This window comes from Pleurodeles waltl, chromosome 6 (assembly GCF_031143425.1).
Source record: "Pleurodeles waltl isolate 20211129_DDA chromosome 6, aPleWal1.hap1.20221129, whole genome shotgun sequence".
Lineage (NCBI taxonomy): Eukaryota > Metazoa > Chordata > Amphibia > Caudata > Salamandridae > Pleurodeles > Pleurodeles waltl.
The window spans coordinates 31,429,669-31,452,494 of record NC_090445.1 but is presented as its reverse complement, the minus strand read 5'-3'; the positions used below and the strand labels follow the sequence as shown (position 1 = coordinate 31,452,494).

Here is a 22,826-nt window from a genome sequence, read left to right as displayed (position 1 = left end):
TGAAGGCAGGTAGGAGTAGGTACTGATGCTGGAAGGAGCCAGCAGATGTTAGCATTGGGCGCTGATGTTACTGAAGGCTGGCAGGAGTACGTACTGATGCTGGAGGGAGTAACCAGCAGGTACCTGTTGTGCTAAGGGAAGCTGTTGGCATTGGGCGCTGATGTTACTGAAGGCGGGCAGGAGTACGTACTGATGCTGGAGGGAGTAACCAGAGGGTACCTGTAGGGATAAGGGAAGCCGTGAGCACTGGGTGCTGGTGTTACTGAAGGCAGGTAGGAGTAGGTACTGATGCTGGAAGGAGCCAGCAGATGTTAGCATTGGGCGCTGATGTTACTGAAGGCTGGCAGGAGTACGTACTGATGCTGGAGGGAGCCAGCAGGTGTTAGCATTGGGCGCTGATGTTACTGAAGGCATACAGGAGTACGCACTGATGCTGGAGGGAGTAACCAGCAGGTACCTGTTGTGATAAGGGAAGCTGTTAGCATTGGATGCTGATGTTACTGAAGGCGGGCAGGAGTACGCACTGATGCTGGAGGGAGTAACCAGAGGGTACCTGTTGTGATAAGGGAAGCCGTGAGCACTGGGTGCTGGTGTTACTGAAGGCAGGTAGGAGTAGGTACTGATGCTGGAAGGAGCCAGCAGGTGTTAGCATTGGGCGCGGATGTTACTGAAGGCATACAGGAGTACGCACTGATGCTGGAGGGAGTAACCAGCAGGTACCTGTTGTGCTAAGGGAAGCTGTTGGCATTGGGCGCTGATGTTACTGAAGGCGGGCAGGAGTACGTACTGATGCTGGAGGGAGTAACCAGAGGGTACCTGTAGGGATAAGGGAAGCCGTGAGCACTGGGTGCTGGTGTTACTGAAGGCAGGTAGGAGTAGGTACTGATGCTGGAAGGAGCCAGCAGCTGTTAGTATTGGGCGCTGATGCTACTGAAGGCGGGCAGGAGTACGCACTGATGCTGAAGGGAGTAACCAGCGGGTACCTGTTGTGATAAGGGAAGCTGTTAGCATTGGGCGCTGATGTTACTGAAGGCGGGCAGGAGTACGCACTGATGCTGGAGGGAGTAACCAGCGGGTACCTGTTGTGATAAGGGAAGCCGTTAGCATTGGGCGCTGATGTTACTGAAGGCAGGCAGGAGTACGCACTGATGCTGGAGGGAGTAACCAGCAGGTACCTGTTGTGACAAGGGAAGCTGATGTTACTGAAGGCGGGCAGGAGTACGCACTGATGCTGGAGGGAGTAACCAGCAGGTACCTGTTGTGATAAGGGAAGCCGTTAGCATTGGGCGCTGATGTTACTGAAGGCTGGCAGGAGTACGCACTGATGCTGGAGGGAGCCAGCAGCTGTTAGTATTGGGCGCTGATGCTACTGAAGGCAGGCAGGAGTACGCACTGATGCTGGAGGGAGTAACCAGCGGGTACCTGTTGTGATAAGGGAAGCTGTTAGCATTGGGCGCTGATGTTACTGAAGGCAGGCAGGAGTACGCACTGATGCTGGAGGGAGTAACCAGCGGGTACCTGTTGTGATAAGGGAAGCCGTTAGCATTGGGCGCTGATGTTACTGAAGGCAGGCAGGAGTACGCACTGATGCTGGAGGGAGTAACCAGCAGGTACCTGTTGTGATAAGGGAAGCCGTTAGCATTGGGCGCTGATGTTACTGAAGGCAGGAAGGAGTACGCACTGATGCTGGAGGGAGCCAGCAGATGTTAGCATTGGGCGCTGATGCTACTGAAGGCTGGCAGGAGTACGCACTGATGCTGGAGGGAGTAACCAGCGGGTACCTTTTGTTATAAGGGAAGCCGTTAGCATTGGGCACTGATGTTACTGAAGGCTGGCAGGAGTACGCACTGATGCTGAAGGGAGTAACCAGCGGGTACCTTTTGTTATAAGGGAAGCCGTTAGCATTGGGCGCTGATGTTACTGAAGGCTGGCAGGAGTACGCACTGATGCTGAAGGGAGTAACCAGCAGGTACCTGTTGTGCTAAGGGAAGCTGTTGGCATTGGGCGCTGATGTTACTGAAGGCGGGCAGGAGTACGTACTGATGCTGGAGGGAGTAACCAGAGGGTACCTGTAGGGATAAGGGAAGCCGTGAGCACTGGGTGCTGGTGTTACTGAAGGCAGGTAGGAGTAGGTACTGATGCTGGAAGGAGCCAGCAGATGTTAGCATTGGGCGCTGATGTTACTGAAGGCATACAGGAGTACGCACTGATGCTGGAGGGAGTAACCAGCAGGTACCTGTTGTGATAAGGGAAGCTGTTAGCATTGGGCGCTGATGTTACTGAAGGCTGGCAGGAGTACGTACTGATGCTGGAGGGAGCCAGCAGGTGTTAGCATTGGGCGCTGATGTTACTGAAGGCATACAGGAGTACGCACTGATGCTGGAGGGAGTAACCAGCAGGTACCTGTTGTGATAAGGGAAGCTGTTAGCATTGGGCGCTGATGTTACTGAAGGCTGGCAGGAGTACGTACTGATGCTGGAGGGAGCCAGCAGGTGTTAGCATTGGGCGCTGATGCTACTGAAGGCTGGCAGGAGTACGCACTGATGCTGGAGGGAGTAACCAGCGGGTACCTGTTGTGATAAGGGAAGCTGTTAGCATTGGGCGCTGATGTTACTGAAGGCTGGCAGGAGTACGTACTGATGCTGAAGGGAGTAACCAGCAGGTACCTGTTGTGCTAAGGGAAGCTGTTGGCATTGGGCGCTGATGTTACTGAAGGCGGGCAGGAGTACGTACTGATGCTGGAGGGAGCCAGCAGCTGTTAGTATTGGGCGCTGATGCTACTGAAGGCGGGCAGGAGTACGCACTGATGCTGAAGGGAGTAACCAGCGGGTACCTTTTGTTATAAGGGAAGCCGTTAGCATTGGGCGCTGATGTTACTGAAGGCAGGAAGGAGTACGTACTGATGCTGGAGGGAGCCAGCAGCTGTTAGTATTGGGCGCTGATGCTACTGAAGGCGGGCAGGAGTACGCACTGATGCTGAAGGGAGTAACCAGCGGGTACCTTTTGTTATAAGGGAAGCCGTTAGCATTGGGCGCTGATGTTACTGAAGGCAGGAAGGAGTACGTACTGATGCTGGAGGGAGCCAGCAGCTGTTAGTATTGGGCGCTGATGCTACTGAAGGCTGGCAGGAGTACGCACTGATGCTGAAGGGAGTAACCAGCGGGTACCTTTTGTTATAAGGGAAGCCGTTAGCATTGGGCGCTGATGTTACTGAAGGCAGGAAGGAGTACGTACTGATGCTGGAGGGAGCCAGCAGCTGTTAGTATTGGGCGCTGATGCTACTGAAGGCTGGCAGGAGTACGCACTGATGCTGGAGGGAGTAACCAGCGGGTACCTTTTGTTATAAGGGAAGCCGTTAGCATTGGGCACTGATGTTACTGAAGGCTGGCAGGAGTACGCACTGATGCTGGAGGGAGTAACCAGCAGGTACCTGTTGTGCTAAGGGAAGCTGTTGGCATTGGGCGCTGATGTTACTGAAGGCAGGAGTACGCACTGAGGCTGGAGGGAGGCAGCGGCTGTTAGCATTGGGCGCTGATGTTACTGAAGGCGGGCAGGAGTACGCACTGATGCTGGAGGGAGTAACCAGCAGGTACCCGTTGTGATAAGGGAAGCCGTTAGCATTGGGCGCTGATGTTACTGAAGGCAGGAGTACGCACTGAGGCTGGAGGGAGGCAGCGGCTGTTAGCATTGGACGCTGATGTTACTGAAGGCGGGCAGGAGTACGCACTGATGCTGGAGGGAGTAACGAGCGGGTACCTGTTGTGATAAGGGAAGCTGTTAGCACTGGGCGCTGATGTTACTGAAGGCTGGCAGGAGTACGCACTGATGCTGGAGGGAGTAACCAGAAGGTACCTGTAGGGATAAGGGAAGCCGTTAGCATTGGGCGCTGATGTTACTGAAGGCAGGCAGGAGTACGCACTGATGCTGGAGGGAGTAACCAGCAGGTACCTGTTGTGATAAGGGAAGCCGTTAGCACTGGGCGCTGATGTTACTGAAGGCAGCAAGGAGTACGTACTGATGCTGGAAGGAGCCAGCAGGTGTTAGCATTGGGCGCTGATGTTACTGAAGGCGGGCAGGAGTACGCACTGATGCTGGAGGGAGTAACCAGCAGGTACCTGTTGTGATAAGGGAAGCCGTTAGCATTGGGCGCTGATGTTACTGAAGGCAGGAGTACGCACTGAGGCTGGAGGGAGGCAGCGGCTGTTAGCATTGGACGCTGATGTTACTGAAGGCGGGCAGGAGTACGCACTGATGCTGGAGGGAGTAACGAGCGGGTACCTGTTGTGATAAGAGAAGCTGTTAGCACTGGGCGCTGATGTTACTGAAGGCTGGCAGGAGTACGCACTGATGCTGGAGGGAGTAACCAGAGGGTACCTGTAGGGATAAGGGAAGCCGTTAGCATTGGGCGCTGATGTTACTGAAGGCAGGCAGGAGTACGCACTGATGCTGGAGGGAGTAACCAGCAGGTACCTGTAGGGATAAGGGAAGCTGTTAGCATTGGGCGCTGATGTTACTAAAGGCATACAGGAGTACGCACTGATGCTGTAGGGAGTAACCAGAAGGTACCTGTAGGGATAAGGGAAGCTGTTAGCATTGGATGCTGATGTTACTGAAGGCGGGCAGGAGTACGCACCGATGCTGGAGGGAGTAACTAGAGGGTACCTGCGGTGATAAGGGAAGCTGATGTTACTGAAGGCAGGAAGGAGTACGCAGTGATGCTGCAGGGAGCCAGCAGGTGTTAGTATTGGATGCTGATGATACTGAAGGCAGTTTGTGTTGATGCTGCAGGGTACAGATACCTGAAAGTACTATTTTTACAGGCAGCTATATGCACTTATGGTACAGAGCAGGGCAGCGACCTGTGGAATACAAGCTCTCCTTTACTTTACAAACAAACACAACGTTGGCACAGCAGAATGCCCCTGGGTATAGAGCCCCTACCTGGCACGGATGCAGGTCAGATCATTTTGCAGGCTGAGGAGGGTCTTGCATATGGCAAGGGTGCCCCCTGCTGTCCTCACTTCCGTCTCCATCTTTTCCAGGGTCAGAGCGAAGTCCAGCAGGTCCCGGCACAGGTCCAAGAACTGGGTGATGATCCGGCGGTCGGTGGTGTGGAAGCAGTTGTTCTCCAGGTAGTACTGCACCTGTGGGTGCAAAACCACAACAGGTGAGCCCCCCTCGCCTGCCGCTCCGTGTCTAACCGGGCAGAGGAAAAGTGACCAATCACATCATCTCTGGGAGCCTATATCCTCCTATTCTGCCACCAGCTAACTGTTCAAAATCCCTGAAAAAGGTGCAATAAACCACAAACCAGAGTTTGTGCAGAGGTATAACACGCAATTACACCCTCCATCCCCTGCACAATGTCACCTGGGCTAACTACATCACTGATGACCTACAGGGACAAAACTCACTGCGTGGGAATGACAGGGTGGCCACCAGGCCTCGGAGTGGCTTTATAGACTGCCCATTGGTGAGTCCTAAGGAGGGGCCCTCGTGATGTGGTTTGCATCCCCCAGCAGAGCACAGAGCCCTGCTAGCCCATGGTGAACGCTGAACGTGGACCCACACCAGCAGTAAGTGATGGAAAGTGTCTACGTCATGCCAGGCTAATGGGTGGCTGATGGCGAGTGGCCGACAATCTTTGTTTACGCAGGCCTTTTTACCAGTGTCCCTGGAGGTGAGAACCCCCCTGTGCAAACTACGCAGTCCTGTAACAACAGTCCTGTAACCCCCCTCCCCCCTCCTCCCGGTGTGTAAAGTGTTGCATGCTGTGAGGAGCGTGTTACATGTGTGGTATAAGACCGTGCAGGATGCCTGGTGTACCGTGACGGGCACAGCAGGTGCCTTGGAAACCAGCTCAATATTGTTGACACCAGATGCCCAGAAGCTTGGACAGCTGGACACCGAGACATTTAAACTTTTATCTTAAATTGTCCATTGACCACAATGCTTCTCTAAGGCTTTCCAGTCCCCATGCAGGATCCCTTCTTCCACTGACCAAGTCTCCTCACTTTTGCCAGTTTTCTCATATTCTTCAGCCTTGTAAAATTCCATCTACTTTGTATAATGCTCCGTTGCTTTTTATTTAGGTTTCTGCTCAATAAATCCCATTGATGCATTGGACTTGCGTGGAACTTATTTTCTGGATTTTTAGGTTTTGTGATTCTTGTCAGTCTTCTGCTGAAAATGAGCCAAGGAGACCATAACCAGGGAGTTGCCCACCCAGGGATGCAGAGCTGCTACGGAACTAAGCATGAGGCCAGGCTTACCGTACTCAGCATGATACCCGATGCATCCAGTCTAGCACATCTGTAAACAAACTCCGGCAAGCCCAAAACTTCAGCTAAATTGCCTAGATCAACTGAACTCTTTGCCACAATCATTGACCACGGATATAGCGCCTTAGCAGGAAGTGCCACACTTACATTCAACTTTGGACAAGTGCATCCCACTTGGGGTGTGTGAAGTTAGGCAGGAGGTGCCCAATGTCCACACCCCTCCCTTTTCCTTCCACACATTGGCCAGATGGGCCAGGTCTCATGTGGTGGCCCTGGTCATCGCAACAGGGGCTGCCAGGTCTCCGAGTGCCCCTTACGGCGCCGGTTCGTGGAGAAGGTGGAACAGGAAGTGAGGGACCGAATCTTCGCCGCCATGTCCAGGTCGGGATGCAGGGAACAGATGATAGGCCACTTTGTTCTGTAGAGAGTCTGCGGCCTTTCCCTTGCCTCTGGGCCACCACAGGCTGACCTCCTTGAACTGCTTTGGGACCAAGGCCAGTGCAATAAAAAGGTCCTCCCTCCTTCCTGCATGTACTACAACCTTGGGAGTGTTAGGAGTGACACTTTGGGTGGGTCCAATCACACAACAGCCCTCTGTGAGTGAGCAGCATGTAATAATCATGGAAAGCACGTCAGGAGTCATGGTTCTACACGTGAAAATGTACTGGGTCTGTCGGAGCATTAAATGAGAAGCAGGCTGTCACATGGGCGTGGCATGGTGGATTTAAATGAACATGTGAGAGTGAGAACACACAACCTCACGTAAGTGCAGGGAACACACATTAGACCATCAGACCCTGATGCTCTAAGAATCAGGCAGAAAAGTTAAACTAGGGTACAGACAAATCTCTCATTGAAGCCAAGGCCACTTGAATTATGTGATTTTGCGGCTTTTTTTTTCTATTTTTTTTTATTTTTTTTTATTTCTGCGTTTCTCACATAATCCATCATCTGCTGCATGAATTTGCCTATTTTAATTAAAAAACGGTTTCTAGCTCAAACGGATGAAAAGTTTCTAAAAACGCTGAAACACATGTTGCTGCACAGTAAAGGGCCATTCACAAAAGTTGACTTGTCACTTTTCAATTGCATGCTGCTGTATTTGAGTTTCTAATTGTTACCAATGAGGTGGAACCTTTGCCCAGACAGTGTTAAGATGTGTAAAAAAGACAAAATACACAGTAATACGGTCACAAAATGTCCCACATTATGCCTCATCATTTTCCTTTCCTTGCTCCACAGTTTAATCAACCCTGACACATATTTTGGTCCTCCCTGTTGCATAATTCCAGTGACTGTTTGAGCTTGAGGGTCACAATGAAGCACCTTTGTGATTGAACCAAAGGATCATCAGGAGACTTTCTCTGAAAGAGCCCCAAAGGGCCACTGGAAATGGGAGACATCGCACTACAGAAAACTCAGTACCATATCAGCAGAAGTGAGACAGGGTCTCTGCTCCATCCTCAGATGTTCATCAACTCTTCTTATGGGTAGCTTCAAGGTGAGAAGGTGACATCTGTGTGGTACAGTTGTTCCTACCCTGAAGACAGGCTGAAGCCACTAGGTTCAGACTAGGATGGGACAATCTATTAGATCTTCTAAATGGGTTCAGTGCCAAGACAAGTTCTACGATTATTGTTCTAGGTGAGAATGTGCAATCCATACATCCCAGCAACACCTCCCAGGTTCTACCCCTTTTTGGAAGGGATGTCCCTTCCTATATCCGTGGAAGCGCTAGCTCGCCAATGAAGGAGACTCCCACGTGGACACTAGGGCCTGCAAAGAACAGTGCTGGAGACAAGAGAGGTCTCAGGGGCTACCTAACGAAGGGATTCCTGCACACCAGGCACTCCTATCCCTGACCTCTCTGCTGAAGTTGTAAATGGTATGCAGTGGGTGCCACCCCCTGTTCATTTCGATAAGGTGAGGTTATGATATGGTACGAGAGCTACGACTGGTTGTTTTGCCCACTGGGAATGAACTTGGGGACTTTGGAAAGCCCACCTCACCTGCGCTAGAGTGGTCACGGGCCTGATCTTCTCTTGCGCACTCTCGCGACAGCGTTCAAGAGCAGCGATGAAAATAAACTGCTGCTGGTGGAAGATCTTGCAGCGCTGCTCCAGGTTCTTCAGGTTTTGCTTCACCTCACACATGGTGCCGGATCTACAGAGAAAGAGCATAAGTGAGGCCCTGAGCTACTATACATACTGCATGAACCATGCAAATCAGAACAGAGCCCTACAGCCAAGCGCCAAACCTTAAAAGAGGACCCTGGAGCAAAGAGACGGGTACAGAGTCTTAAGGAGGAGCCTGGAGCAAAGAGACTAGTCCAGGGCCTTAAAGAGGGACCTGGAGCAAAGAGACCGGTACTGAGCCTTACAGAGGAGCCTGGAGCAAAGAGACAGGTACTGAGCCTTATAGAGGAGCCTGGAGCAAACAGACAAGTGCAAAGCCTTAAAGAGGACCTTGGAGCAAACAGACGGGTACTGAGCCTTAAAGAGGAGCCTGGAGCAAACAGACAAGTCCAGGGCCTTAAAGAGGGACCTGGAGCAAACAGACAAGTCCAGGGCCTTAAAGAGGGGCCTGGAGCAAACAGACAAGTGCAAAGCCTTAAAGAGGGGCCTGGAGCAAACAGACAAGTGCAAAGCCTTAAAGAGGGGCCTGGAGCAAAGAGACAGGTATAGAGCCTTACAGAGGAGCCTGGAGAAAAGAGACAACTACAGAGCCTTAAAGAGGAGCCTGGAGCAAACAGACTGGTACTGAGCCTTAAAGAGGAGCCTGGAGCAAACAGACAAGTGCAAAGCCTTAAAGAGGGGCCTGGAGCAAAGAGACAGGTACTGAGCCTTAAAAAGGAGCCTGGAGCAAACAGACAAGTCCAGGGCCTTAAAGAGGAGCCATGGCCATACCGACAAACACAGACCCTTAAACACAAGCCTCGAGCATGAAGATACCAGACAAGCACAGAACCTTAAAGAAAAGCCTGGAGCATATAGACTAGCACAGAACCTTAAAGACAACCCTGGAGCATACAGGCATATACAGAACTTTCAAGAGGAACCTCTGCTGTACAGGCAACAGACAAGGACAGAACCTTAAAGACAATCCTGGAGCGTACAGACAAGGACAGAACCTTAAAGATGAGCCTAGAACATACAAAGAAGAACATGCCTTAAAGATCAGTCTGGAGCATACAGACAAGAACGGAACCTTAAAGCCGAGCCTAGACTATACCAACAGGCACAGAACCTTAAAGACAAGCCTGGAGAATACAAACAGACAAGCACAGAACATTAAAGACAATCCTGGAGCATACAGACAAGCACAGAAACTTAAAGACGAACCTGAAGTATACAGACAACAGACAAGCATGGAACCTTAAAGACGAGCCTGGGGCATACAGACAAGCACAGAACTTTAAAACAAGTCTGATCTTACAGACAAGCACAGAACCTTAAACACAAGCCTCGAGCATGAAGATACCAGACAAGCACAGAACCTTAAAGAAAAGCCTGGAGCATACAGACAAGCACAGAACCTTAAAGACGAGCCTGGAGCAAACAGACAAGCACGGAACATTAGCGACTAGTTTGGAGTATATAGAAAAGCACAGAACATTTACGAAGAGTCTGGAACATAGCAACAAGCACAGCACCTTAAAGATGAGCCTGAAACATACAGAGGTTCACAGAACATTAAATAAGAGTCTGGGGCACACAGTCATGCACAGAACCTTAAAGACGAGCCTGGAGCCTACAGACAAGCACAGAACCTCAAAGGCGAGCCTAGAGCATATAGACTAGCACAGAACCTTAAAGACAACCCTGGAGCATACAGGCATATACAGAACTTTCAAGAGGAACCTCTGCTGTACAGGCAACAGACAATGACAGAACCTTAAAGACAATCCTGGAGCGTACAGACAAGGACAGAACCTTAAAGATGAGCCTAGAACATACAAAGAAGAACATGCCTTCAAGATCAGTCTGGAGCATACAGACAAGAACGGAACCTTACAGCCGAGCCTAGACTATACCAACAGGCACAGAACCTTAAAGACAAGCCTGGAGAATACAAACAGACAAGCACAGAACATTAAAGACAATCCTGGAGCATACAGACAAGCACAGAAACTTAAAGACGAACCTGAAGTATACAGACAACAGACAAGCATGGAACCTTAAAGACGAGCCTGGGGCATACAGACAAGCACAGAACTTTAAAACAAGTCTGATCTTACAGACAAGCACAGAACCTTAAAGACAACTCTGGACCATACAGACAAGCACAGAACCTTAAAGGCAACACTTACATATACAGACAACAGACAAGCATGGAAGCTTAAAGACAACTCTGGCGCATACAGACAAGCACAGAAACTTAAAGACGAACCTGAAGTATACAGACAACAGACAAGCATGGAACCTTAAAGACGAGCCTGGGGCATACAGACAAGCACAGAACTTTAAAACAAGTCTGATCTTACAGACAAGCACAGAACCTTAAAGACAACTCTGGACCATACAGACAAGCACAGAACCTTAAAGGCAACACTTACATATACAGACAAGCATGGAAGCTTAAAGACAACTCTGGCGCATACAGACAAGCACAGAACCTTAAAGACAACTCTGGACCATACAGACAAGCACAGAACCTTAAAGACAAGCCAGGCACATACCGACAAGCACAGAACCTTAAAGATGAGCCTAGAGAGTACCGACAAACACAGAACCTTAAACACAAGCCTCAAGCATGAAGATACCAGACAAGCACAGAACCTTAAAGAAAAGCCTGGAGCATACAGACAAGCACAGAACCTTAAAGACGACTCTGGACCATACCGACAAGCACAGAACCTTAAAGACAAGCCAGGCACATTCCGACAAGCATAGAAGCTTAAAGATGAGCCTAGAGCGTACCGACAAACACAGAACCTTAAACACAAGCCTCAAGCATGAAGATACCAGACAAGCACAGAACCTTAAAGATGACTCTGGACTGTACCGACAAGCACAGAACCTTAAAGACAACTCTGGAGCATACAGACAAGCACAGAACCTTAAAGACAAGCCAGGCACATTCCGACAAGCATAGAAGCTTAAAGATGAGCCTGGCGCATACAGACAAGCACAGAACCTTAAAGACGAGGAAGAACCTTACAGACCAGCAGAACCTCAAAAGGAGCCTTAAGTATACAGACAACCATGGAACCTTAAAGATGAGCCTGGGGCATACAGACAAGCACAGGACCTTAAAGGTGAACTTGGACGGTACACACCTTCACAGAATCACACAGGCCAGTCTGGAAAACTACAGGGGACCTGGGCAGTGGTGCTGGAACAGTTTTCAGAATGGGGGTGTTGCATTCCAGGTTACATCCCTGAAGTCATAGGGATTGAGAACCATCCAAGCGTTTCCCAAAGAAAAAGTACAGCAAATGAGCCACATCCATTCAGAAGGAGAGCAGTAAATGTGTGGAGTGTAGCCAGTTGTGTGCCTTTTGGAGAAAACTGTTGCAAATATATTACCAAAAATGGTATAAAACAAAATGTAATTTACAGACAGCACACTTTCCTTTGAATCAGCCACAAAATGCTCAGTGACATGCTTTACTGATAAACTATATAGCTCACAATGAGAAGTGTGGAAATCGGGTTTCTGCAAATATTTATCATTTGCACATTGCAAGTGTCTTGATTTGTTTTGCGGCTATTACATTTTTTATTTCCATCGCATTACAAAAAATGTGCTTCATTAGTTCTTTCCTGTTGGCTTATTTTGAAATATTTGCACAGTTCATTTACAGATACTTACATTTGGGTGTGTGTTATATAAACACTGACAACCTATAGCCGCTCCTTGTACCCAAGGAAAATTGCCAGATAGTTCGCTTTACGAAATCTCTAACTTTAGAGTCAGAGAAAGAAAAGTAAAACACCAATTTCCACCTTAAGACAGTAAACAGTAGTTTGTCAGAAAACATTGCCTGGCATTTGACCTCTGTCTTTGAACCCACAGCAAATGAAACAAGATAAAAACAAAATTTAAAGGCATCTTAATTGCTCATTCACTAGCTGAACTCCAGCATGGATTTTTTTTTTTTGGGGGGGGGGTGTTGCAGCACCCCCAGCACCTCCACTTCCAGAGCCTATGGGCAGCGTGGAACAATAGGAATGAATCGGGAATCAGAGAGGTCATTCTGGAACCATAACCAACAGTCCAGAACCGTACAAATCACCCTCAGCCAAGAACAATATGTGCCTGTTCTGGCTCCCACCCACCCCATATGATCCCCGAACGGATAGACCCGCCCAAAGTCCTACGGGTCAGCCCAGAACCATACAGGACATTTCGAAATCAGACATCCCAGACTGGGACCAGTTAACCCAGAGCCACGCTACCAGCTCAGAATGAACAGACCACCTTGAAACCAAGAACACAGACCCGGAAGCATGTAGAGTAAATCTGGAACCAAACAGACGGGTCCCAATCCTTACAGACTAGAAACCATAATGCTCAGTCCTGGGCCATATATAGGTGAGAGAGCGTAGTTTACATAATCTTTGTTAACATGAAATGTTTATGAATTAAGGTGTGGTACTACCGCATAGAAACTATAATAATAGTAATTTTGCTTAGACATGTACTTGAATTGTGACCACAAAGAGTGGCCACCAATATATACGCAAACTAATAATGATGATCAAATGTTTATGTTACGTTCAAAATGAGCTTATACTAACATTTGCGTTATTAAATCTGTATTGAAAACCTCATAGGCCTTAAATTAGCATGAGCTGAAGCTTAGCTGCCTGGCTCTCATATTAAATGCATTTTTCTATTTTTCAGTGTGCTGACTCACAGGGGACATGACCCTGCTTGTTCTTTTCTCTTCAAACTTGGAAGATGAATGTAACCATATAAATCTGTTTCTCACCGCTTCTCATCGTCTTGCAAAATAAATGTTAAAAATGAATTGAAACAGTGTAGATTAATGTAATGTACAAGGTCATTCAAACCGGTGAAGACAATGGAACTGCTGACCAAAAGATGTGCAAAGAATTACAGAAAGATGAACTCATACCGGACGTGCCACCTCTGAAGACGTCAATTACGAAGACCAATCAAAAACTTGTAAAACAATATGGGGTGAAGATTAGGATTATCTAATGCTTAATTTGATAGGTTAAAGATAGTGGGGTATAACAAACAACCAATAGAATTTTGGGGGAATGAACAATGGAAAAAGGATAAAAACCCATGTCACAGGAAGTCATTTAGAACTAGGTAGGGAATGCTATTGATTTTATCCAGAAACTCTGTCACTCCGTTTGGTGACTTGTTACTTTATCTAAAACCATCCTCGCCCTTAGAATTGCCCATTTACACTTCACCTCCTTATGAGGGAAGTGCCCTTTTTGCCCCAGAGATGAGTTCTGACTGATGGCGATCTGACTGATGTCCTGAAGATGAAGACTGATCCTGTGAGCTGACCTAATCCTTGGAGGGTAATTATGACAATGCAATTGTAATTTGTCTGTTTGTTTTTCCTTTCTAGGTACCAACTGCTTACTTTTGACAGAGACCATAGTTAGATGTTTTCCAAATTGGTGTTCAAAATCGTTTTGCATGAAGCCCAACATGCTAATGCTAATCAGTGGGTAGGATAGGTGATCATCAAAACAGACGCAAATAGACAAAATGACCGAGACTATGCTTTGTTGAACTGACGTGTTATTGACACTCTGCTAAATTGATCTATGTTCACGATGTGTTACATTCTGATGTTTGTGATCCTCGCCTTAATTAAAGCTTACCAAAGTTGCCATATTGTGACTATGCTAATATGTTTCTTGGTGTTGAGATTAACGCATTTGCTATTAGACTGTAATTAATAGGGAATAAATCTCATTAAATTCTACTAAACAAGGTGTGGTTATTCATGGCTGTAAGGTCATGGTAGCGTCTTGAATTGATTAATGACTTTGACTAAAGTAAAATGCATTGTTGTGATAAATATTGATGACATTATTGATGTATTGATTGATATATTGATTAGCTATCTGTCCTAAGGTGTCTCTCAACTGGGTCAAAAGATTCATTGGCCTAAAATGAGTCCTGATGTGAAATAAAATTATCATAAAGGGACACGTTAGCATAGGTTACCACGGCCCAGAAACCCCCCAACCATGCTGGTGACCAAGTCTCCTACTGCAGAGCCCCATCTAGCTTCTCACTCCTAATACAACCAATCCGACAAGTGTCATCAAAGGTTAAGACTGCCCCAAACACTGAAAAATGCTTCTGCCCTGGGCAAACCTGTCCAGTGGCTCCTTTTCACCCTGATCTGAAATAATGCTTTGTTTATCTGATGTTCTTGTTTCCAAAGCCTTGAAGCTTTTCAGAGCCATAAAAAATGAAACATTAAGACTATTGCAACCTATGGTACTCTTTTAATCAACCTCAGAAGGATGACAGGCTGAGCTGGCCGCTGACATTCAAATCTGGGATCTACAAGTTACATATGAATCTCTGTGGCAGGGGCATTAACCCGGTAAGCTATCTCACCAATGCTGTTATTACTGCGCACAAATCTCACACCCTAGCTCTCATGCCCTATATGCTGAACAGTCCCCTAGTCAGCTGATACTCTGACCCTGTTTCACCTCCATACCAGCCAACAGTGTGGCTTGGGGCTGCTGCCTGACAGTGCCACTCTGCAAAGGACCCGGATCCCTTTCTAAAAGCATCTGATGGAGGCCATTGGCTCTGCCACCTACAATATATTTTAGTGCTCATAGAAGAGACATGGTGTTACCACTATACATCCAGTCCAAGCCCATCTTTCTTCTGACCCTGCACGCGCCGTGCTAAGTCTTCCTGTGCACTCACCTGGCTGTTCACAAGGAACCTCTCTAGTACTGCAAGTGGCAACTGGATTAACCGTGGCAGGTGCACTGACCATCAGCGCAGCACCCTCAGTGTATTATCTTCCTATTTATTCGCTCTCGCCCCTGCAGACACACTGTGCGCTCTTGGGCAATCTCCCATCCCTAATCCTTATTCTAAGCTTCTCGTGTGGGGAACATCCTGCTCTTGGACAGTCCACAATGGGTAGGTGCTGTCTGGTAGTTAGTACCTGCACTTTTTTTGTTGCAGTTTTATATAGCACAAACTCGCCCCGAAGGTATTGGGGCGCTTTACATGAGCACCAGTTACATCACACAAGGACACTTACTTCTCAGAGGCAAACGGGTACTATGGATAGTGAGTACCAGCACTTCTATATGTCCATTTGAACCCCCTGTCCACAGACTTTATATGTGTTCTCGCCTGGTTCACTTGAGTGGTGCTTGCTGGCAGACCCTAATATGTGACAGAACAACACAGGTGCTGTTTGAACTACAATTAGGGCTTCCTATTGTCTGTTTTTTACTGATTTGTAGAAATAAATACAGACAATAAACTATCTATTTTCCCATCTGTATTTATGTATACATGTATAAAAATACAGAAAATATGACTTCTTTGGATGGTTTTCTCTACTGTCAATCATGAATGCCAGGTCAGTAGTTGGTGATATGAAAAAAGGCAACAGATTTCCTAATTAAGAGCAGATCTACAGTTATTTATGCTATCCTACAGTGCAAGTGTTTTCAGATAATGCTGTTGCACTGTATACCGATGAAACCTTTTAGACATTCAAGTGCGAGTATACATTTATCAGTTAAATAAATGTGGAAAAATACCCATTGCAGCTTTATTTTTACAGTAAATACAAAATAAAAATGGCACAGAAAAAAATGAGCAAAAAACAAATATGGATAAATACAGATGGAAATGTCAGAAAAATAAATATAAAACTGGGAGCCCTAACCATATTGAACCAATCCCCCCCTCCACACATACACACATACCACATACACATGCTCTTTGGGTGTATATTCTCGGAGGGGGGCTCTCTCGCCCCTGCTGGTTTAATACTCTGCATGACCTTAGGAATAGCCTAAAACCATTCCTTTGTACGTTGTCATTAACACAATGCGTGCATTAACTAGAACACTCTCCACACTCATTTATTTATTTATGCAATTTTATATAGCACTGATCTTACCCATAGGTGTCGGAAAGCTTTACAATAGAACAAAGAAAGTTACAAGAGAAACTGAGAGTAACACGGTTGTAGGAAACAAAATGTATAGCAGCTATGTTTACGGATGACAAGAGTTACTTATTTACATTGTAGGTATTCATTACAAAATACATATTTAGAGAAATAACAAAAGCAAGAAGAATGATACACAGGAGATGAGTGACAAGGTAATAAGAGACAAAACGTGGAACTACTACAGTTACTCGTGATGAGTGCAATGGCGGAGGAGAATCGCCCGGTGGCTCAGAGCCAGCAGCAGGAAAAGAAAACAATATTTCACTATTATTTTTCTGCTGCTGGCTGAGCCAGCCTGTGCAGGGAGGGGGGAGGAGGAGGGAGCGGAGTGTGCCCTTAACTGCGCATGTTTGTTAGGCTGTCGTTTTAGGCCGGCCAAACAGACATGCAGAGTTAGGTTTCTCCAACCCAGCTGTATTTGACATTCGGGTGGGAGAAACAGAACAGGCCCCCTGTGCCTGAGCGAGTGGCAAACCAGCCTGCTTAGGCCAATCCCTGCAACACTCTCATGTTAGGTAATAGCATGAGAGCAACGCAGAGATTGCACAGGTAGTCTTTCATGCTGGGACCAGGAAGCAGAGGAGTACGAGGCAGCCAGCAGCAGGTATTTTTTTTATTTTTTTATTAAACAACCCCCCCAGCAGTACCCCTCCTGCACTCCCCATCCCACGCGCACCTAACCCCACCACTTTTAATTTATGTTAGCTGCCACTGGATGAGTGTTACGTATTTACAGCTAATCAAGTAAATTACAAATGTAGAAAAGTTATGGCAATGGAAGGTTATAAAGAAGAATACTACATATTTCCAGAATTAAATACAGGATAACTTAAAATAGGACACTTAAAATAACGAAGTTATAAAAAGGGCCACTGGAATTATGCGATTGTTCGCCTGCAACGATTTTCGCATAATTCGACAGTTACCGCATTTGCCACATAATCCATCATCTGCCGTATAATCTGCTATTAAAAAAAAATGTTTGTAGCTCAAACGGTTCAAATGTTAATAAAAATGCAGTGACACTTGTGCGATAGAAGACCCTTTGCAAAGCTGGACTGGTCACATTTCTGATGCTTATTGTTATGTATGGGCATTAAATTGATACTGATGAGGTGCGACCAAGACCCATTTACCAAGTTTTAAAATTACCAATTAATGCATAATAGTGTACCAAAATGTGCCACGTTATGCCACATAATTTGCCTTTTTGCCGCATAATTTGGCCCTCTTCTGCCTCATAATTTGTCCCTCTTCTGCCGCATAATTCCAGTGGCCTTGGTTATAACTCTCGAGATAGTTAAGTAGCAGTTAGGGCTGTGACACTTAGTGTGCTCTTGGGCACTCTGCGTCCCAGCACCCCCTCCCACCGCTCTTCCACAGGCTCTGAGCTCCAGCCCAAGCCCTCCTCTTCGGACGCCCACACAGCCCCTACCTCTCTCTGCTCCTGCCCTCCGGGCTCTGCTCTGCCCCTCCACGGGTCTGCAGCGCACACACTGCCTGGGCGGGGCCAGCCTGGCCCGGGGCTGTTTACAGCCGTCGCCTGGCAACCTTGTTACGTCACAACAATGCGCCGAAGTCCGGAGCCGCAGCGGGATACTTTGGCTCCATTTCTGAAGGGAGACCGGAAGCCGCCTCTTTTTCATTGCGAAGCGAAGCGCCATCTTGGAACAGGCAGGACGAGCGCCATCTGCGAGGGAAGAATGAGTCCCGTCACTCCTAAACTGCCTTCCTATTCTCTTGTCTCTCAAAGCCCACTCGGTTTCCTGTATAGGAGATATCCATCCGTATTTTTTATTACATAGATATTGTTTCTATTATACATGAAAAAATGACAAATTAATTCGGAACGGTTTCACTGTACGCTTATTTTGATATAGACACAACACTAGACTTTTTTTTAATCTCAAGGTAAATACACTTAGTATGATTGCCACAATTCGGTGTTTTCGAATAATTAAGAGCTGCACTCGGAGATGGCCGCCTCCTTTGCACCTTCGGGGCTCGCGTACGAGCGCCCCCGGCTATGTCCTTCTTCTGTTTCTAACTGCAACCTTCCCCTTAGAGTCCTGCAGGAGCTGCCTGGGACGGCTGGGTGAAGCGCCCTTCCTCGTAGTCCCCGCAGGGGCAGCCAGACGCTCCGCCTGACCGGGTAAGTGACTCGTGGAGAGCAGGGGGAGCTGTCGTGCTCGTGCTAAGCTGTAGAATCTAGCATCAGAGGGGTCTGCTTTGAATCCCGCCCATGCCACTTCATTAAATACCATGACCCACAGATCTGCGTTGCTGCCAAGTGGCATGCGTGTCATTTGTTTGTTCCTGAGTAGGGTGGCCAGAGGGCTCCATGTGACCCCCAGAACCACTTTGCATTTACCTATCATTGCTTTCAGATGTGTTGGTCCGAATGACTCAGTAGAAATGAACCAAGACTGCAACTCCCAGAATGCACTTGTAATCAGAAGCAAAAGTTTTAAAAAAATGAAAAAGTGGTGTCCTGATGATAAGCCATCTGGTCACCCTGGTCCTGAGACTATTCGTACGTCTCAGCCAGAAGAACTTTGCTCTCTGGGGCCTGTAGCTTCTATTTACCACCATAAGCAGAACTACAAGATTTAGCGCAGGAAGTGCTGATGTGGAAAAAAGACAAGACTCATAAAAGGTACTTTATTGACGTGATTAACAGGTGTTAGTAAAGAACATGTATGACTTTTGTTCCACATGTTGAGAAGAAACATTTTTTTCCATTGCAGATAGGTGCAAAGTCTTCACTGTCTAAAGTTCCTTTACTGCCCAAAGGCTCTGAGGTCCTAACAATGTTGAATCTATAATTTCTTTTTGTATTTTCCGCTCTTCTGTCCTTCATTCTATAGTATAAATAATAAGTAGTGCTGGTTGCAATGTTTTTAAGCCACAAACTAGAAGAGCACCTTTAAAATGATTGTTAGAGTATTTGTTGTTGCAAAGGCTCCGAGGTCCTATCAATGTTGAATCTATAGTTTCTTGTTGTATTTTTCGCTCTTCTGTCCTTCATACTATAGTATAAATAATGCTGGTTGCATTGTTCTTAAGACACAAACTAGAAGAGCACCTTTTAAATGTTTCCTAGAAGATTTGGTGTTGCTAAGTGAGTTTTACATGGTTGCACTCATTTTGGCCTTAACCTTGCTCTCATTTGTGCTTAAAACAGGCCTCAAAATTGGGCAGTACTGAAAGTGGTGGAGTTGGCAGCAGAAGGATGGCAGGGAACAAAGAGGCTGCAGCGCCATCTTGGGAAGGAGGCAAGTGCACTCAAGGCCAGAAAAGAAAGAACCTGGATCATGGGCAGGACTCCGTGAATAACCCCATCGGAGATGTTGGCGCAGTAATTGACCTCTCAGGTCAGGGGCTGCAGAAACTGGGCCCATCATTACCCTGTCCTGCAGAGACACACACCCTGATTCTGGACAAGAACCAAATAATTAAACTTGAACATCTGGAGAAGTTTAAGAACCTGACGCAGCTTTCTGTGGCAAATAATAGGCTGGTGAGGATGATGGGTGTAGCTAAACTCACTTGTCTCCGGGTGCTCAACCTCCCCCATAACAGTATCGGCTATGTGGAGGGATTGAGGGACCTGGTACATTTAGAGTGGCTTAATCTGGCAGGAAATAACCTTAAGACGATCGATCAGATAAACAGCTGTACATCACTCCGTCATCTTGATTTATCAGACAATAATCTCTCTCAAACAGGAGACCTTTCCAAACTGATCAATCTAAAGACACTACTTCTGCATGGCAACAACATTACCTCACTACGTGCAGCATCTGTTTGCCTACCCCACGGTCTGACCATTATTTCACTGGCAGAAAATGAGATCAGAGATTTAAATGAAATTTCATTCTTGGCTTCTCTTCTGGAATTGGAACAGCTCTCAGTTATGAACAATCCTTGTGTGATGGCCTCACCAACTCTACCCGGGTTTGACTATCGGCCTTACGTAGTCAGCTGGTGTCTCAGTCTTAAAGTGTTGGATGGATATGTGGTTTCTCAGAAAGAAAGTTTGAAAGCAGAATGGCTTTACAGCCAAGGTAAAGGAAGATCCTATCGGCCTGGTCAACATGTACACTTAGTCCAGTACCTGGCTTCGGTCTGTCCTTTGACCTCCACAGCTGGGCTGCAGACAACAGAGGATGCAAAGCTGGAAAAAATCTTGAATAAACAGAGGTATCACCAGCGACAGCTAATGCATCAATGTAGTAAAAAAGCAAATACTTTATTGTCTAATGCAGATAGAGATCCCACCTTTTCTTCGCAATATCAAAGTATGTCCCATGGACAACATACTACTATTGAAAATGAATCTGTTCATTTAGAATCTTGGATTGCAACAAACGTATCTGGTGAGCGCCCGCCCACTGTAAGAAATGTAATTCCTAACGCAGGCCACACTGTTAGATCTCACCCAAATGATCTCTATTTGGAAGATATCCAAACGGATGAGGACAAACTGAACTGTAGTCTTCTTTCCTCTGACTCCACTTTTATGCCTGTCGCTTCAGGGCTATCCCCAGTTTCTCCCAGTGCGGAAGGGTGCATGTCTGGACTTAATAGTGAGCAACATACTAACATTTTTCTGGATTATGTGAAAAATCTTGAAGTTGGTCAGGAAAAACAAGACAAGTCATCTAGAGATTCAGTGGAGAAGAAACCTGAAGAGAAGAGACCATGTGAACTCCTCCCCGCTGTGAGTCCAGCAAGCTCCTGCAAAAATGATATTCCTAGATTTAGCAACTGCCCAGGCTGCTCCTTGGTGACCGCGGAAGGCGTCCAAGTGAACACGCCACCAACTGTTGAGAAAACATCGATGGAGATCATGGCTTCCAAGGAAAGCTACTGTGAAGTGTCAGATTGTGGGGTGGATGCTTCTTGTAAGCTGCCTGTGCCCACCGAGGAGGTAGCTCAGTGGCTTTCACAGAGGAATGAAGCAGCCACTAAGCTGCAGGCGTGTTGGAGAGGATTCCGCACAAGAAACTATCACCCCAAAGCTCAGAAAGTCCGTTATGAAATTCGGCTGAGAAGAATGCAAGATCACATTCTTTTTTTAAGGGCGGAAGTGTCGAAGTTACAAAGAGAAAAGGAAGAAGAGAAGATCCAAAGGATGGTACAGGAGGCAGCAGTAAAGCTGCTTTGGAGCAACGTCCAGTCTCTCCAACAGTGGCAACTTTCTGTAACTCGGCAACTTGACGACAATAGTCAGCCAAGCATTCAGATGACGAGTTCTTGTCCATCGCATTGGTCGGCGCATTCATCAAGTCCAAGTTCAGAGACGACTTGCAACCATGCTTGCTGTTCGGAGATCAACCATGACCATTCATCATCTGACATGCCAGACTCTGGCTTCCACTCCATCATTGTGGACCATGCTGACATCAAGGATCCAGTATGTTTCAACGCGAGAACCGGCGTGGGGAGTAGAGAATCCGGGCAGTCGGACGTCGATGTCGACCATCACAACACAGCAGATCCAGAGAGTGTGTTGGACATGCATCAAAAAGACAGTGGTGAGTGCCCAAGTGATAGCTCCACCAGCGAACAAGATAGCAGTCTCCTCCTACAGTATATAAAGACAGTGGAACAGCTGGCTGAGGTCGATGACGTAACAAGCTGCAGTGACCAGACTGAAGACAGTAGAGTCCATGCCACTGATTTCCAGGAAAATTAGATTTTTTTTCATTGCCTGAAATGGATTGTATGGAGGAATCTTATTTATGCCAAGCACTTTTGAAAGGGTATTCACATGCCTGAGACCAGTCAGTCATGGAAAGACAAAAACAAGCAAAGGGAAAGATCATTTTCCTTCTGTATTTCAGTGGCTGGATTTGCTGCAGATTATTATTCCATGAGACGTTTCCACAAGGTCTATTGCACAAAATGCAAAAACACAACTCTATTTTTAAATTATTACACAGTAGTTTTAGACTATGCACAATAGAATGAATATTTATCTGGAACATTGCATATGAAAAATAAAACAAAAACGCAAATGCCAAAAATACCATGTTGCAGCTCATTATTAGTCGAGACATACGTAATCTGGTCAAATAGATGATTTTTTTTTTGTTTAATTTAATTAAGTATTTCATTTTTTTTATCAGAATGTGCCAACTGGAGATAGGTCATCGGAGGTTTGTGAAATATAATCGAACAATGTATTTTCTTTGCATACTTTCTACACTACTTTATTCAACTTCTGCATCTGGTTTTGCTTACCAACTTGTTCAATGTTTGTTTGCAAGTTTTGTCTGGTTTATTGGGTTACTGCAACTCATCTACATGTCTTCAGTCACGATCAGCCTCACTGAACAGGCTCCTTGAACCAAAGACACTGCCATTGTTAG

At 46.7% G+C, this 22,826-nt stretch overlaps 2 protein-coding genes across 2 annotated transcripts in view; one reads left to right on the top strand and one right to left on the bottom strand.

The window, feature by feature from the left end:
* SPACA9 (sperm acrosome associated 9) overlaps window positions 1–17,952 on the bottom strand; it is a 35,831-nt gene extending 17,879 nt beyond the window's left edge. The window contains exons 1-3 of the mRNA XM_069237126.1: window positions 17,885–17,952; window positions 8,291–8,444; window positions 4,942–5,144 (exon numbers count right to left, since the gene is read on the bottom strand). Of these exons, the coding sequence (XP_069093227.1) occupies window positions 4,942–5,144; window positions 8,291–8,434 (347 nt within the window). The 5' untranslated portion in view covers window positions 8,435–8,444; window positions 17,885–17,952. The remainder of the gene's footprint in view (window positions 1–4,941; window positions 5,145–8,290; window positions 8,445–17,884) is intronic.
* Window positions 17,953–18,476: 524 nt separating this feature from the next.
* Window positions 18,477–22,483, top strand: CEP97 (centrosomal protein 97). Its single transcript, XM_069237125.1, has 2 exons — window positions 18,477–18,601; window positions 19,634–22,483. The coding sequence occupies exon 2, from the start codon at window positions 19,682–19,684 to the stop codon at window positions 22,148–22,150; it is 2,469 nt and encodes an 822-aa protein (XP_069093226.1). The 5' UTR covers window positions 18,477–18,601; window positions 19,634–19,681; the 3' UTR covers window positions 22,151–22,483.
* Window positions 22,484–22,826: the final 343 nt, after the last annotated feature.

What these genes read in the sequence shown, in the direction of transcription:
- CEP97 (XM_069237125.1), top strand. Translation starts at nt 19,682, where the DNA reads ATGGCAGGGAACAAAGAGGCTGCAGCGCCATCTTGGGAAGGAGGCAAG.